This window comes from Stenella coeruleoalba (assembly GCF_951394435.1).
Source record: "Stenella coeruleoalba genome assembly, chromosome: 1".
In the NCBI taxonomy this organism is placed as follows: domain Eukaryota; kingdom Metazoa; phylum Chordata; class Mammalia; order Artiodactyla; family Delphinidae; genus Stenella; species Stenella coeruleoalba.
Window position 1 is genome coordinate 82244931 of NC_137169.1, and position 17778 is coordinate 82262708.

The 17778-nt window shown below is 36.9% G+C and overlaps 1 protein-coding gene across 1 annotated transcript; it reads right to left on the bottom strand.

The window, feature by feature from the left end:
• Positions 1 to 543: 543 nt before the first annotated feature.
• Positions 544 to 16556, bottom strand: GCLM (glutamate-cysteine ligase modifier subunit). The gene is made up of 7 exons (XM_079936521.1): positions 16062 to 16556; positions 12806 to 12871; positions 11441 to 11525; positions 8061 to 8120; positions 6884 to 7086; positions 5696 to 5810; positions 544 to 1435 (listed from the first exon to the last, which is right to left on the bottom strand). Exons 1-7 carry the CDS (start codon positions 16185 to 16187, stop codon positions 1266 to 1268), a joined length of 825 nt encoding a protein of 274 aa, XP_079792647.1. The 5' UTR covers positions 16188 to 16556; the 3' UTR covers positions 544 to 1265.
• Positions 16557 to 17778: the final 1222 nt, after the last annotated feature.

Below are 17778 nucleotides of genomic sequence, written 5' to 3' on the forward strand. Positions count from 1 at the left end.
ATATATATAATTATCTTAGTTTTATAAACCATGTATTAATATACATGGTTTAAAAGTATTAATTGAGATACAAGAGATTTTTAAAGAATTTTTCAAACTATTTGGGTTACAGATACAAATTTATAGAATTACAAAGACCTATAGTATATGCCAAAGAGGTCACAGCTTATTTATTTGCTATTTTCTGGTTCTTAAACTAATAAGGAATTATACTAAATGATCTACAGTCTCTTTTAGTTTTAAAGTTTGGGTTATATTGTTTTGATTTTAAACAGTTAAGACCATGTCTCAAAGTTATCTAAATAGACAACATGATCCTGAATTAAAGATTTTTTTCACCCCTTTTTTGGCTTTTAGTCCCTTGTAGTCAGTTACTAGTGGGGAACAAATATTGCATATTTTACTCAACTGATTCTTAATCCCTGTGCTCCCTCCTCTCTCCAGAACCCACAGTGCCCAGCACATGGTAAGTGCTCAGTACTTATTGAATATTTTTGAATGAGTAGCAAAATATTAAGGACAGATCGAGAAGTAAAAAGAATCTGGAGGTAACAATAGTTGCTTTTATAAAACCCCCAAACAATAATTTCAAAGCTCCTAGTCTCCTTTACATATTTACTTTGGTTTGTCTTTGTAATAACAGCAAGAGCAAATATGGCACAAGAATACAGGTTAAATCATTACAGGTAAACTGCAAGCAAGGGCAAATAAAAAAATTTAAGCTTCCATTCACATATTGAAGAAAGGACTTTTATTTACACTACTAGTAGATCCCAGCTATTCCAGTTACTCTGAGATATAATCATCTTATCAATGACAGGAAAAATATCTTCCAGTATTTGTTTTAACAACTGTAATTAAATTGCTTAGTTATACTGTAGAGTAAGAAGCAATTAATGAAATTTTTAGAAATAAAAAATATGTATATATATTACCCTGATGCCTAGGCCAAAATATATCTAACAACAAATTTTCTTGATTTCTACTGTCATAAAAATAAAGGAAAAATATATTGCAAGTATCTTCATTATAGACAATTTCAATTAGAAAACAATAGTTTAATGAAAACAATATAGTGGTTCATGTGAGTGAACTGATATGGAAGCAAGAGAAGTATTCAAACTTGACAGATAACATATTGTCAAATATAAAGAATATCTGCCTCAATGACACATTTACAGGCAGTAATTAGATTTTTACACATCTCAATTTTATCTTATATTCAAGGAAAATACAGGTCAGTAGGTTATGATCCTAAATCGTAGTTAAAAACCCTTTCTTTTAGCTTGTAAGATGTAGCCTTTTGATTTGATAATTCCTCTACTTTTAACAATGACTGAATATCGCAGTAGCCACAGTGGCACCCACTCATGTGCTTGAATGTCAGGGATGCTTTCCTGAAGTGCTTCTTGGAAACTTGCTTCAGAAAGCAGTTCTTAAAACAAACAAACAACAAATAAAAACCCAAACTGTTAAACTTGAAAACAAAAGCACTTTACTATGTAGGTAAGCATTTAAATACAACAAAAGAAACACCTCAAAACTGAATATAAATTATACTTATCCTTAATGTGTGCTATGAATCTGAACCAGAATATCAGAAAGACCCAGACAGTTCTTTAGAAAGTATCTATACTTGTAACCCAGCCAGGTTAATTCATAATTTCTGGTGAGTGGAGCCTGGATATCTGTAATTTTTGAAGATCTCTAGGTGATTCTAATGTACAGCCAGGGACAATACAGGAAAGTACAAGGAAGGAAAAGAAGTTACCCATAATCCTAACAACCAAAGATGGACCATTTCCATTGCCATGTATTTCCATCCAACTATTTTTCTGTATATATTTCTGTATATATGTATGTATCTAGCCATATCTTAAAAACTAGAAATCATACTGTAGTTATAGCTTAATTTGCTTATTTTTTTCACTTATATTATGAATATTTTCCCATGTAATTAAATATTCTGTGAAAGCATGTAATTAAATATTCTGTGAAAACATTTTTAATAATTCTCCCAATATTACATTTTATAGATATAATTTATACACTTTCTTATTGTTAGTCAAAAAATTAGGTTTTTCCTAGTATTTTGCTAATAAAAATAATACTTAATGAACATCCTTAAAATGCATGCCTGGCTATGGAACGACAAGGTCAAAGTACATTTTCTGAAGGCTTGATACATAGTATATTGCCAGCTGCTTTCCAGAAAGACTGTACTTTACACTTAATAGATAATATTGGAATGCCAATCTTACCATATCCTCACTGGCACCAGCAATCATTTAAAACATCTTTCCCAGTGGTTATCTTTTAATCAGCATCTCCTTGATGAAATTATTATTTTCTAATTCCACATTTATATCTAAACCCTCTACCATTGCTCTGACCTGCCACTCCCCTCCTCACTTGCTCTTCTCCAGCCACACTGGCCTCACAGCTGTATCCTGAAATCCTCAAACATATTCCCACCTTGGAGCCTTTGAATCAGCTGCTCCCTCTTCCCTGAGCACTCTTCTTCCAGATACCCACATGGCTCTCTCCCTTCTTGCAGGTCTCTGATTAATGTACCCTAGCAGAGAGGCCTCCCCAACCATCCTATATAAAACAACAACCCCTAACCTGGGCACTCTTTCCTCCCTCAGCCAACTTTTCCCCATAGCATACACCACCATTTATCACATTCAACATTTATCTTAATTTGTGTCTCATCCCATCAGAATATAATTTCCATGAGGGTTGAGATTTTTGACTTGGTGCTGTATTTCTAGTACTTAGAACAATGCCTGGCACATAGTAGGTGCTCAAATGTCTTTTGAATGAATCAGTCAATATGGAAAGATTCCACTGGGGTCTGAACCAACCCTATAGATAAGGATTAGGTGACCATCTATACAATATGATTTGGGAATGCCGAAGAACATGCCCTAAAATGAACTGCCGTGATATTTGAATAACATCAATAGTAAACTCTCAGTAAATATTAGCTATTGTCATGTGCCAGTCACTTTTCAGAGTACTTTATTAACTCTTTTAATCCACATATTAACCCAAGAGACAGGTAATATTATTTCCCTTCACAGGGGGAAACTGACACAGAGAGATTAGATAACTTGCCCAAGGTCACACAGCTAGTAAATGGTAGTTTTAATAAATGAAATGCAAATAGCTCTTGGAAAAGTAGCATTAACGTGGATTTGTTTACCAGACTGTCTAACCCTGAGGGAATGCGGCATAATATAGATTAGATTTAATGGGAATGGTGAGAGGAGGAAGGCAAATAAAAATGGGAAAGTTCCAAAGTCAGAATCACCTACTTCACAATTTTACCCTGACCGTAGTTAAACTATTACCACAACTTCTAGGACAAAGAATAATGGAAAATAAACCTTTCTGAAGAAAAAGGGTAATTTTAGAACAGAGGAAGGCCTTTAGGTGACTTATAAACAAGATTCTATTTTAGATGACAAGCAGAGTTAAATGTTTTACAACTTGATCGCTTAAAAAATAAATCTGACACAAAGTCAGAGAACTATGCTATTCATTAGCTACATACTTTTTTTTTTTTTTTCCGCGATACGCGGGCCTCTCACCGTTGTGGCCTCTCCCGTTGCGGAGCACAGGCTCCAGACGAGCAGGCTCAGCGGCCATGGCTCACGGGCCCAGCCGCTCCGCGGCATATGGGATCTTCCCGGACCGGGGCACGAACCCGCGTCCCCTGCATCGGCAGGCGGACTCTCAACCACTGCGCCACCAGGGAAGCCCCAGCTACATACTTTTAATTCAACTATGTTAACTCTTCAGAATCAGTAAACACGACAAAACTTTTAAGAGAATTGCTTCATTACAGATCAAATTGTCTGAAGATCCATCTATAGTATATGCAGGATCAAACTATAAATTCTAATTAAAGGGTTTAGAATTAAAATTAAAAAGACAGCCAAATGTCAAATTACACCAGTAAAACAAAAACATTCTTCCCCCCAAAGGATTAAATCTCTCTTTTCATATACATGTGCAATATACTTTTCCATAACAATGATGTATTAGCACATAATCCACATGCCCACATTTAGATAACGTGGAAATAAAATACTAGACACCGTAGTCTTTTCCTATTTCCTTTCCTACTGGAAAAAGGATAGTGTTTTTCAGGTGGAGGTGGAAGGGGGTACAGGACCACCCATCAGTTGTTGGTAACAATTACAGTTGGAAGAGTCCCCATGAGTAAACAGAAAAATGATATATTATTTGCCAACGTATAGAAAGTTAAAATTTCAATGGTTTATATTTTAGAACAAATCAGCACAGCAATTCTTTGATTTTCACTAAAATGACCTTTTTTAAAAAAGTGAATCTAATTACTCATGTGTGAAAGCTCCGCTGGAGGGGAAAAGTCCCTATGTCCTATTCTGGTACGACTTAAATGGAAACTGATAAGAAAGTACAGTTTCAGTCTGAAATACTACAATACTAATGTTTCAAGTCAGAGACAGTACAGTATGGTGGGGAAAAGGCTCCAAATTCAGCCAGGACCTAGATCTAAGTTCAAACTTTGCCCTATGCCAGCTGGGTGACCTTGGGTAGTTTCTTAAACTCTAAGGCTCTATTTCTTCATCCATAAAGTGTCTAGTTTCAGTTGCTGTAAGGATTACAGATAATCTCTCTGAGACATTTAGCATGATGCCTAGCATTTGAGAAAGAATATCAAAACTCCTCCTCCACTTCCTACAAAACAGTAAAAAAAAGAGGCTGAGGCAGACTGCTAATAAGGTATAAAGTCTTAAGAGGTTATCCATAAGCATCCTAAAAATAAACTGAATCAAACCACCTATATAATGCCATCTTTTTAGAAATGAAAGTAAAAACTGAATGTTTTTCTCCAGGAATCACCTATAAAATATAATTGCCTCCAATTTTTTATTAAACTAGAACTTCTACAAAAATGTCATGGAAATTTAAAACTTTCACGAGATATATCTCACTTAACTATACCAAAAATACTGTTTCATAGAGCCTGTATATTTAGTAAGTAAAATGCTTAGTATATTTACCTTTGCTCCCTAAGAAAGTGTGAAAACACAAAAATGGAGCAGACTGCTAATGAAGTGTAAAATATTATCTTCCCAGCTTTCCAAGTTATCTTGTAAAATGTTGATAAAAATTATTCTACAAAAGGCAGACAAGCCATTCTCATTAATCAAATGTTTCTGATTAACATCAAGCATATGTCTTGATATTAATGATTAATAAAATATCTAATCAAATACCTATCCTAAGATGCTGAAGTTTCAAACTGAATTTTATCTGCTTCTTTTTCCAGATATTTATCCTTTTTAATTAAGTGGCCCTTTGGTGCAATCTTTGCTATACTAGACAATATTATATGTGACACTACTTAGAATATCTTACAAGATCTTTTCTGTGTAGCTTAATATTTATAAACCTCAGCAGACTGGATGTTCAGGAAATGACCCCTTCACTTCTTTTCCCATTGGTACAAAGACAAAATTAAAGCTTTCTGAAACTAAAATAAAGGCATATATGTTTTGAACTAACTATTAAGAATAGCTCTAGGTGACAGCATTGTACCTTTATCACTGTACACAATTAAAAATTAAATTTTAACAAGTAGCTTCTTATAAGATAAAAGCTCATGATCAATCTCTATAAATGAAAATCTCAGTCTTACCTTTTGGATCATTATGAGTCAAGAGCTGTATGTCAAATTGTTTAGCAAATGCAGTCAAATCGGGTGGCATCACACAGCAGGAGGCAAGATTAACTTGGTTACTATTTGGTTTTACCTAGAAGTGGAGGAAAAAAAAATGACATCTCCATTAAATTAAGTACTACAAAAAGTAGAAAGCAATAAAAGGATTCAATTTTAGAACATATGAAATATCACATTCTACAGTACTTAAAGTTTATAAAATACTTTTACATGTATATATTTATTAATGCATGCTGTTCTGACTCAGTGGTAACAGAGGAAGGAAAAATAGCTCTACAAGGGGGAAAAAGCCAATATATTACTACACTGTTAAAAAAGTCTCATGCTCGAACCTGCCATCTAATACATCTGCCTTGGAAACTAACACGATTCTAAGTGGTATGGTTCCACCTACAAAGGAAATATGTCTTAAAGATAGAGGATCAAATACAAATGATAAGTATGTTTAATGTTGAAGTATACAATATGGTTATTAGTCAGACATTTGAAAAAGAGAAGAATCAGGTAATTTCTAATAGATGCTCTAGTTAATTTATAGATACATTTCAGATCATCTAAGTCTCTCCAACAGGATCTTAGCCACATTCTGGCTATCACCAAGCCAAAGGGACAAAGGGCAACTTTTCTCTAGGGTCTTCCTGCCCATAAGAAAATGAAAAGGCTGGGGATTATAAATGCAAAGGAATAAAGAAAAATACAGAGAGTAAACTACTTGTAAGCAAGTTCCCTAATCATTTTATAGGTTATTAGGCTAGAGAGTGGCAGTGATTGATTTATGACTCCATCTCCACATCAAGTTCTGTGAACAGAAGGTCTTATATATCTTTAAATAACAGAGCAAAACATTTGTTATATATGATATTCTCTCACTTAGGAAATAAGAACCATGGACTAATAAAACCTAAAGGAAAACATAATATTTTTATCACATAATTAAAACTGAAGGAAAGAGCCTTAATTCATTTGGCTATGAATGCTTCAACACACACTTTCTAGTGTTATTGTCAAAGCCTGCTTCAAAACTCCCATATCTGGAACAGTCACCCCACAGTGGTGTCCACTATGTGCATGATGTTTAATGGGATGCAGCAAAGACTGTAAAAGACAGGCTCCTCCTGGAGTGCTCATGATCTAGACGTCTTTTACCTGTGCCCACTGATACAGCTGTTCCAACTGGGTTTTGTCCAGATCAGAGGTACCTATAGCAACGATCTTTTTGCTGTGGACTAAGTTTTGTAATTCTTCCCAGTAAGGCTGCAAATGCTCCAAGGAAAGATTAACTCCATCTTCAATAGGAGGTGAAGCAATGATCACAGAATCCAGCTGTGCAACTCCAAGGACTGAACAGGCTGATGTGAAGGAAAACACAAGAGGATAAATGTTTGTTACATAATAAAAACAAGTTGCTTCTAATGTCCTTTAAGTACCCCACTGAATTCTGTCCATATAGTTCACTAGTATTCTACATAACAGATTATTTCATTAGGTTTCATAATTCACCTGTCATTTAGAACATTTCCATCTTTTTAAAAAGTATAAAGTGCCCATTCATCTACTTGGTCTATGTGGCAGATATGTGGGTTTCTTTGACCTGCCTCATTCCTGGGGAAACTCACAACTACTACAGGTTCCTCTTTCTGAGGAACAGCCCTCCTTGTTTCCTAGGCCCCAGGACTTTCTGGTAGCTTCTGACCTAATAGTCTATAACTGGTAGTCAGAGCAAAGAATAAGCTTGAGACTCTGAGTGAAAGACTGAATTTATGGTCTTAACCTATATATTAATCTATGTTTATAGATGTAGATAATCTCTTAATTTTTATAAAAATAATTTTAAGAGTTTATTTTTAATGATTATTGTTCACTCCATGGTTATATTAAAGAGCTATTTAGTTAACTGTTCAATGTATATAAATACTGGAAGAATATTTTAAAATAAAAAACACTGAATAACTATAATGCCATAGTAACCTAACCAAGTGCTGAAAATAGACAAAAATGCTTGTTTCTGTTGTGGTTATTCTTTTGATATTTCACCTGTAGTACTAAAAGAGCTAAGAATATGATTAAGGAGAATTTCTATCTCTAAACATATAGTTAACATTTAATTATGTTACATCTTTTACATTCCTTTTATATATCAAAATATGACCTTACATAAGTTGATGTGATTCTACAGAAGCCTTAACATATTAGGCTGGAACTTTAAAAGATAAAATTGCAATGAGCTCATTTTCTTTTTTACCTGGACCTGAACACAAGATATAACTAATACACCTACACTAATTTAAAGTCCACATGACAATAAAGTTGAAATTTTGCTTACCCATGTCAACTGCATTTCTAGTTGATGATGAAGAGTTTGATCCTACAATGAACAGTTTTGCTGGGTGACAAAGAAAACAAAACAGATTACTATATTTGAGTAACATTCTACTACATAGTAGTAATACTGCTAAAATACTAAGATGACAGATAGTCCTGAATGAATTTTTTCCTTTCCTAGTTGCATTGTTTTATAGTTTTCATTTTAAGACCTAAAAGTATATTTCCACTGTAATTTTAAAATTATATGCTAGTTGCCAACAATAATCTGATTGTCAAAACAAAAAAGCAAATATTAATTTCCCCTTTATTAGAAGGCAGGGCAGATAAATATAGAAACTTATTAAAAATGTATATTTTTATGAATTAAACATTAATGGAGCATATTATTTTCTCCAATAAACTAAAGTCTATATAAAGCCTAAATTAGAATTGCTTATAACGAGAAGAAAACTGAAAAAAACACCCCAAAAACCAAAAAGAAACAGACACTCCACAATCCTACCCTCCTAATATTGAATACAATCATTTTCATTTTTAGACGACATTACCTTCAAGTTCTTGGTCATATAAAGCAGAGTATATATTTCCTACTTCCACATACTTGGTTTACCCTTATGTAACAAATATTTTTACATCTCTATGCAGTATTATCTTAATTTTTAAAAAAATCATAACAATAATGTATTCACTCTAGAAATGAGGAAAACCTATAGGAGTAGGGGGAAAAAAAGAAAAACCAACCAACCAAACAAAAAAACCTCTACCGATAGTCTCATCACCAAAAGCAATTACTGTTTAGATTTTTATGTACTCTGGATTTTTCTTTTCTTTCTTTCTTTTTTTTTTTTTGGCCTCATGGCTTGTCGGATCTTAGTTTGCCAACCAGGGATTGGACCCTCAGCAGTAAAAGCAGAGTCGCCAGGGAATTCCCTCTACTTTGTATTTTTAATGAATAATTTTACACACTCATTTTTAATGGTGAACATTATTCTGTAATTTTGATAGGGTATAATTTACTGAATGATTTCCTACTTTTTGGACTTTTAGATTAGTTCCAGTTTTTTGTTACTGAAATAAACATCTATGCTAACTTTTTTTTCAACTTTATGCCTGAAGCATTTCCCAAGGACAAACCGTCAGAAATGTGATTATGAGTCAAAGAATATGATCTGTTTTTTGTGAGTCGTGTTCTATTTTATTTACCTACCATTTTATAAAAGATTTGTACCAGTTTACCAGAGCACTAAAAGTTAGAAGTTGCTCTCCTAACAATATAGGATGCTATTAAACAAAACAAAACAAAAATATATATTTGCTAATTTGATAAGTACAAAATATACCTGCCCAGAACCACATTAACTGGCATTTCCTTGCTTACCAGGGAAGTTGAGTAGTTTTTCGTATTTATGAAATTGAGGCTTTGGCTTGATTTCAACTCGGCTTTATATGTATATATTTACTTTATGTAAACTCACTGTTCAAAAATCTAAATTTACTCAACAAATAGGTGGAGTAATAGGAAAGCAAAGAGGAAAATCAGAAAGGGGAATGGAGAGAAAACAGGGTTAATGAAACACCCTTATGTAAAGTGCCTGGCATTCAACATATACAACAAATTTTCCTTGTACAACATTTCTTACATTTGTCATTTCCTTTCTACTGCTAGATAATCTTCCTAAAACATGGCTTTCCTCAGTTACTTCTCTATTTAAAAGCCATCACAACTTCCTCACCAGGTGAGAGTCAATCTTCACCACTTTGCTCCAGCCTTAGCTCCTGTAATTATACTCTGTGAACACCCTCCCCATCACTATCCCTCTGGCCATGAATTTGTGCCATTTGAAATGGTCTCCTCTCTCTGAAAGATGAGGCATTTTTAGGTAGGTGAAGAGAGGAAAGCTCTTGATACTTATCAAAAGCCTCAAGCCTTCCAGGAACTGAGGACAACTTGTAAGAGCTCCAATATGGATCTACACCATGATGAACTGCAATCAACCACAGAGAAATGTTGCTCTGATGTCCTTTCCAACACAAATAATAATGTGAAATTAACAGAAAGAAATGGGTTTTGTAGTCAGGCATACCTGGATGGATTCCTGGTTCAACCACTTACTTGCTGTATAACAACTTTCAAGTTACTTTTTATTTATTTATTTTTTTTGTGGTACGCGGGCCTCCCACTGTTGTGGCCTCTCCCGTTGCGGAGCACAGGCTCCAGACGCGCAGGCCCAGCGGCCATGGCTCACAGACCCAGCCCCTCCGCAGCACGTGGGATCTTCCCGGACCAGGGCACGAACCCGTGTCCCCTGCATCGGCAGGCGGACTCTGAACCACTGCGCCACCAGGGAAGCCCAACTTTCAAGTTATTTAATGTCACTTGTGCAATGGGGATAATAAACCTACCCTGCAGAATTGTTTTGAAAATTATATGAAGAAATATAAGCATAAAGTGTCAAGTACAGTGCCTGGTATAAAGCAAGATTCAACAAATGGTAGTTACTATTATTAGAGTCAAAAAACAATGCTCTATCTCATCTTACATGTTCATCCTAATAAGAGTAATAATAAAATAACAACCACCACAACCACAAATGGTAATAAATAACAGCTACCTGGCACTTACCTGTGCCAAGCACCATGCTAAGTGCTTCTTTTGTTATTTCATCTAACTTACAAAGAAGCCTGTGAAACAGGTGTATCCCCATTTTATAGATGAGGAAACTGAGCTCAGAGAGGTTAAATCATTTGTTAGCCCCAGATTATATCAGTCAGTAATCTGCACATCCAGGAATTTCAATTTAGTTAAGCTCAAGCATTTAATGACTATGTTATGCTGACTGTAGGCTGAGGACAAGAACATCTTAATTCCTTGACCTTAGCATTATCTCTGGAAAGTAGGAGTCATTTCACCTTTGTTGAATGGGTAGAGTATGTATTTGATTTCTCTTCATGCAACTTGTTGCCAAGACTTCTTTCTCTGCTCCCAGGCAACCTCAGCCATTGCTTAGCAGTATCACACCAGGAAGGGAGGGCTTATGCTGGCTTTAGGTGGGCAATGCTCTTAAGTCTTCCCTTTATTCTTTCCATTTCCTACACCTTACTCTTCCTACTGCTCTGATATCCTACAAATAAATTAATGAGAACATCATGAAGAGGTGAAGTTCTATTCTGACTCCACTGAAGTAGCCAAGAGTGACTTCCTATAACTCCCTTTTTAAAGCTGACTTTAAAATTATGTTATAAAAAATCTCTGTATTTCCCACACTTAGTGATTGAGTTACTCATTACCAGAAGTAAGGAAAGGTTTAGTCCCATGCTTGACAAAACCTCACTATCATCCACTGTATAACAAAATGAACTGTAAAGGCTGGACTTTACCAGAAACTTTCATTTCTTCTCTTTCATCGGGATTTATCTTTTCTACTGCATGAGATACAGTACATTCCAAGACATCTGGAAACTCCTATAATAAACACATGATATTTACAATAAATATAAAATTAGTGTTTCTGATTAGCTATATATTTTCTATTGTCCATAACACTCTTTAGAAGCAGAGAACCCATAAAACAATAGAGTTCTTTACCTGAGGCCTAGATGGGCTTCATAACGTTTGTAAAGCCCTGAAATAAAGGTAAAGTGCTGTGTGTGTGTGTGTGTGTGTGTCCATTTTCTGAGAAAAAGTGTCTCATTTTGATGAGATACTCAGAGGGATGTCTGATCAAAAACAAACGAATAAACAAACAAGCAGATTGGGCAGTATGTGAGGAGTTAGAACCACTAACACAGTAAACACTTTTACTCAGAAAAGAAACCAATGAAAAGTAAATAATATTTTCCTTCTGGATACTGACATGTTAAAACACTTCCTGTATATCAATCACAAACATTTTAAGCCAAAATATATATTTTTCTGAATGCAATGGAAAAAAGTAAAGGCGATTCCAATGCATAAAAATGAGTAGTTAATGATAAAATATTAGTAAACATAAATCAGAAACATACTAACTCACATTTACAAGATTAAAACAAAGTAAACGGTGAGGATTTTCCCATGATTCTTGATCATATTACAATGCCTGGCACATATTAACTATTTACAAGTTATGCACAGATGAATGGTCACTTCAGAAAAACAGAGACATATAGAAGACATTAATTAATGTCTGCCTAGCAGCCACAGTTACAAACTTGCAGTATGCTCAAGGAAACAATTATTTTCAGCATATGTCCTCTTCCATACTTTTTAAGTAGTCTATGTAATCTGTTACAAGCCTTTGGCTAAGTTGGATTCCAAAGAGTGGTTTACAGACAGGTGTTTTGTATATTAACATTTATGATAATGGCCACATACTGACATTCAATGAAACACAGTTCTTTACTGTTTCGTAAGAAACTGATACTTAAAAAATTATTTTTAGTGGCTATATTTTGGGTTATAGTCTATCAAAGCAATCTACTAACCCAAATTGTTTGATAGTCATTCCTCTACTAGACCAAATATAAACTGGAACAAAACGCATTTTGAGAAAACTGTGGTGGGACTCTTAGTAGCTTGTCTAGTTGAAGAGTTGACTAGAGTCAGATTTTCTCTTTCATGCTTAAGCCTACTGGGTCAGACTCCCACCTCAGCAAATCAACCACAATAAGTTTCATGCTAATTGCCTGTTTGACTTCCCTATCAAACCTGAGGAAGTTAATTTCCTGCTTATTACATGATTTCTTCATTCACAGTTCACTCACCCTGACCAAATCTGTGCTAATTTGGGAACTCCACTCATTCAAGGTCTTCCGGATACAATCTCGAAGCTGCAAAAGAAAAGCATTTTGAAACTGTTAATCATACAGTACAAAAGTGTACTTTTAATCATACAGTACAAAAGTGTACTTTTGTACTGTATGAACTGTTAATCATACAGTACAAAAGTGTACAAAAGTGTACAAAAGTACACTTTTCTGTACTTCTACAATAAGACTGCATTAGTCTGTTTAGGAAAAGGAACATATCAATAGGAAATACCATACAAAAATTTTAATTCTATAAGGTTTTTACTTCCTTTAACAAAGATTGATTTAGACCCGCTTTTTATCCTACTCTTAATTCTCAAATGTTCTTGACCTAAAGCAGTAATCTAATTAGTTAAAAGGTATTTTTGTATCAATGAAAATTTAAGTAAACTTCTGAGATGTAAAAGCATTCATAAAGAAACAAAAAAAATTTTTCAAGAATAAGGTTTATAAATGGAGGAACTTCAAGCCCAGGTAACCTGACTAGAATTAACATTAACCAACCACTATGCTATACTCCTCAAAGGCAAACAAATGATTCTCTAAGTGTGGCCAAAGAAATTCCTACATTAGACTCACCTGTGGTGTTTATTAAAAGTTCAAATTCCTGAGCTGCATCCTAGACCTCCTGAATCACTTTCTAAGGGCAGCAGAGCTTTCATCTTAACAAGCATCCAAGTAATCAAAATGTACTCTAAAGTCTAGAAACCACTATATCCGTATCTTGCAGAAGTCAACTTGCATAAAGTCAGTCCTTAAGTCATTTCCTAACAGTTAGGTAGACCTTCGATCTGTCTTCAATGTTTTCTTATATAAACAAACAATTTTATTACGCTAACATTATAGTATTTTGTTAATTCATTAAAGTGTCTACTTATCTTTTATCTCTTATGACAGTGTATTTCCAACTTATTTAATAGTGGTCCAAAATAATAAGACATACACTAACACAGTGAGTAAGGACCTACATACATATAACAACAAAAATTCATAAAGCAATCTTTATGCTTACTACATGCCAGATACTCTGAGGGCTTCTATTATGAGTTAGAAAAAAAATACGCTTCTCCATGACTCACTGAACTGATAACACAAATAGGCCAACACTAGCAGTTTGAAATCACTGCCTTATAAATACCAAGGGCACAGTGCTTTGCATTCTGTGGACAATCAATGAAAAAATAAATAAGTAACTAGAAGTACAGCCCTGAATTGCAAAAGCACTTTCCTAATACCAACAACAGAGATTAAACTTCTGAACTCACTATCTGATCTATGATTACTTATGATAAAAACTGACACAAGCACTTTATTGCTTATATCTCAGTACAGGTAATTACAATGGACAACTGGCTTATCAATTTAAGAGCTCAGAGTCACCTATTTAAGATTTATAGTCTACAACAGCAATTCATGTGCTAGCCACAATAACCCACATGAATCCAATTTACAGGGTCTATATCTTTATGAAAGGTATATTTGTAATCAAATTTAAGTCAGTAGATAAAAATAAGTTGATAATCATTCTAGACAGAATTACAAGTCAATATTCTTTGAAAAATTAAGGCAGCAGGACCAACTAGAAGTTAAGAATTCTATCAGGGGTGCTATGGCTCAAATCATGGGAGAATTTTTAGAAATTTTCCTCTGGAAGGATGGTTAATTTGCATAAGGCTTTTCTGATGAATTTCTCAGTTCATTACATTTTCAGAGTGTTTGCCCCCTTCTGTCAGGACAAATCATGGAACAGCCCAATGTTACAATAATATGATAAATTCATTGACTATATCACAAACCTAGTGATTTTTAATCTTTTACATGTTATCTATATGACTGAATATTAACCTTGTACTTTTTTGTTCTCTGCTCTCTTCATTCTTATTATACACACATCACATAGTATCATGGAAGATGCGTGTCATGATAATTTAGTGTATCATTAGATCTGGGGTTGTATAAGAGTTTAAAAAATGCTACATGATCAAATACCCTAATAACAAATAACTGGTCAAAATAGTCCTATAATGGCCCATTTTAAAAACAAGATTTGATTTCATAAAATTCTAGTGAAACAAAAAATCTGGGCAGAGATCATAGAATAATTAAAAAAAAAAAACAACCAAACAATAGACTAGAAAAGACCTTTTAGGAAATTTAATGATCTCTCTCTACCCAATGTGCAAATTTTCTCAATAATGAGTGATTTATTCAGTTTCTTTATTCAATGAGGTTAAACTGTTTCAAGTAGTGTATCCCAATTTAGAGCTCTGGTTGCTACAAAGCTCTTCTTTACATAGAAACAAAACATGCCTCTCTATTCTAATCAAGCTGTCATGTTTTCTCTACATATGCTATCATATCTTCAAGTTTTCTCAAACGTTTTCAAGTTTCTTTAGTTTTGAGTCCCTCTTACGCAGCACCCAAAGTAATATACACAAATCACAATTCATCTTTTGAACGATGTTTCTTAAACAGTGGAGTGTGACTCATTACTGCATTAAGAAATCAAGTTTTTAAAAATTAAAGAGAAAAAATCAGAATACACAGTATATAGTAAGAGTTAAAATCTTTTCATGAAACTGGTGTGTTTGTGTGTGTGTGTGTGTAAAACACGAATTGGACTGCCAAGACAAAATGCATTTTTTTTTTTACTGGGTTTGCAGACAAACTGAAAACGACTACTTTAGCATGTGTTGAGTGAGATAAGAGAGAGAAAATTTCACCCAATATTATTTACGTGCAAAATGCTGTATTGAACCATCAGCCCTGGAGAAATTAAAGGTGTAGTATAAAACACAGAAGTATTTATCTTTGGGAGAAATAGCACAAGTGAGGGTAGTTTAAAAAAAACAAGAGAGACAAACTGAGCTGCATCCTGGACACAATATGGTAAGGATTCTGATTCCTACTAAAGTTACAATCAAGAGCACTGACAGAGGCGGCACTGGGTGTGAAGATGCACCTGCCGAAATTTTAAAGACGCTGTGCCCCCAACAGCAGGTTCGGATGCGACATCGCGCCGACAGCCGACCCAGCCTCCTCCGGCGGGCGGAGCCCAGGTGCGCGCCTCTCCCGCGACTACTGCGCACCCGGAGCCCGACCACCCGCCCTCACCTCCCAGCGCCTCCCCGCCTCTCGGAGCCGCCCGGTCCGGCCCGCGCGGCCTACCCCGGGAGCCCTGCGCCTCCGCCGGCACGCACGCCACCCTCACCTCCTCGCTGTGCGTGGACGGGCACTTCTTCCGCAGGCGGCCCCAGTTCAGCAGGTTCCCTGTCTGCAGGTGCAGGGTGCTGGCCCGCGCCAGGAGCGCCCCGGCCGCGCGGCTGTCGGTGCCCATGGCAGCAGCCGACGGACCTGGCCCGGCGGCGACGGGGCAGCAGGCGGGGAAGGAGGCCCCCCGTAGGACGCGGCGCCCGAGGCCGGAGAGCAGAGCGCGAGGCTGCTCGCCCCGCGCGGCGGGACCCCGGCCTGCGCTCGGGCCCGAGGGAGGCCGGGAGGCGGCAGGGCGGCGGCGGAGCGGCGGCCCGGGAAGGACGCGCTGGTGGCTGCGGCTCCTGCTACTGCGGCCGCCGCGGGAGAGTTGACTCCCAACTGAAGAGTCGTTTCCTGGAAGACAATGACTAAGCAGAAATCGCGGCGGAGAAAGTGCTTCGTAACAGTTACCCGTCCCGCGGCAGGGCGGGGGGGGGACGCAGCGACCAGGCTGCGGGGGCGTCGGCCCGCGGGTGATTAGCCCTCGGCCTGTGGCCGGCGTGGCGCCAGGCGGAGGGCTGGCGCAGTGCGGAGAGAGCAGAGAGCTGGGGGCGCGCGGGGCGGGGCGGGGCCGGCTGCCTGGGGCCCGGCGCTTGGCAGGGCTCCCCCTGTCGGTCAGAGGGCGGCGCGCCACCTCCACCTAATACCTCAGACTGCGCTCGAGGTCTCACCTCCCAGCCGACCGGCAGTCACGCTGGTTATACTCCTATATATCTCTTTAAAAAGATAAATTAGGGGCTTCCTTGGTGGTGCAGTGGTTAAGAATCCGCTTTCCAAGCAGGCATAAACAGGTTCGAGCCCTGGTCAGGGAAGATGTCACATGCCGTGGAGCAACTAAGCGGGGCGCCACAGCCACTGAGCCTGTGCTCTAGAGCCTGCGAACCACAACTACTGAAGCCCGCGCGCCTAGAGCCCGTGCTCCGCAACGAAGAGTAGCCCCCCGCTCGCCGCAACTAGAGAAAGCCCGCGCGCAGCAATGAAGACCCAACGCAGCCAAAAATAAAGAAATTTAATTTAAAAAAAGGGAAGTTACTGAGGCATTGAAATACCAGCCGGTTTCAGTTCTCAGAAGCGAGCCTTAATGTACAAGGGCTCCCTTCTCCTTCAACTTTGCTTTGCTGGCCACTTACTGGTTCATTTCCTTTCTCAAGGGCTTTCCCCCAAAGTGCTCATTTTTCTTCAAGTCCGTTAATTAAAGGTCTGTTGATTCATACTATTTGCTGGCCAGTGTGTGAAGTCAAAGAATAAGACAATCTCTGCCCTTGAGAAGCTTAAACTCCAGTTTACAGATACAAGGCCTAAGCGTATGAAACAATGAGTAATAATATAAGAATATCGTAGATTCCAGATGAGTTCAGATTAAAGAGAACACTTAAACCGGTGAGATCAGGGAAGATATAACCCATTCCCTTACAGGTGGTTGTGATTCTTTACTCCTATTAAATTTCATATGTAGTAGACTTGGTATGAACCTCAAATTTAACATTTATTGAGCATTCCTCAACAAATTTTTGCTTTTGTTGAGAGTAATCAGATATACTAAAAAGCAAAATGCTATTAAAAAGAGATGAATTCCAGTTAGTAAGAATTAGAGGAGGGGTGTAAGAGGTTAGAAATTGAGCCTGATCTTGAGTAAATATTTGGAGGCTGAATGAAGGTAAGAATTCATTGAAGAT

Excerpts from the sequence above, each read along its gene's own strand:
- GCLM (XM_079936521.1), bottom strand. The coding sequence starts at position 16,187 with ATGGGCACCGACAGCCGCGCGGCCGGGGCGCTCCTGGCGCGGGCCAGC. Across the intron at positions 12,872-16,061 it reads CGTCCACGCACAGCGAGGAG|CTTCGAGATTGTATCCGGAA; the intron begins GTGAGGGTGGCG and ends TTTCTTTTGCAG. Across the intron at positions 1,436-5,695 it reads GACTCATAATGATCCAAAAG|AACTGCTTTCTGAAGCAAGT; the intron begins GTAAGACTGAGA and ends GTTTGTTTTAAG.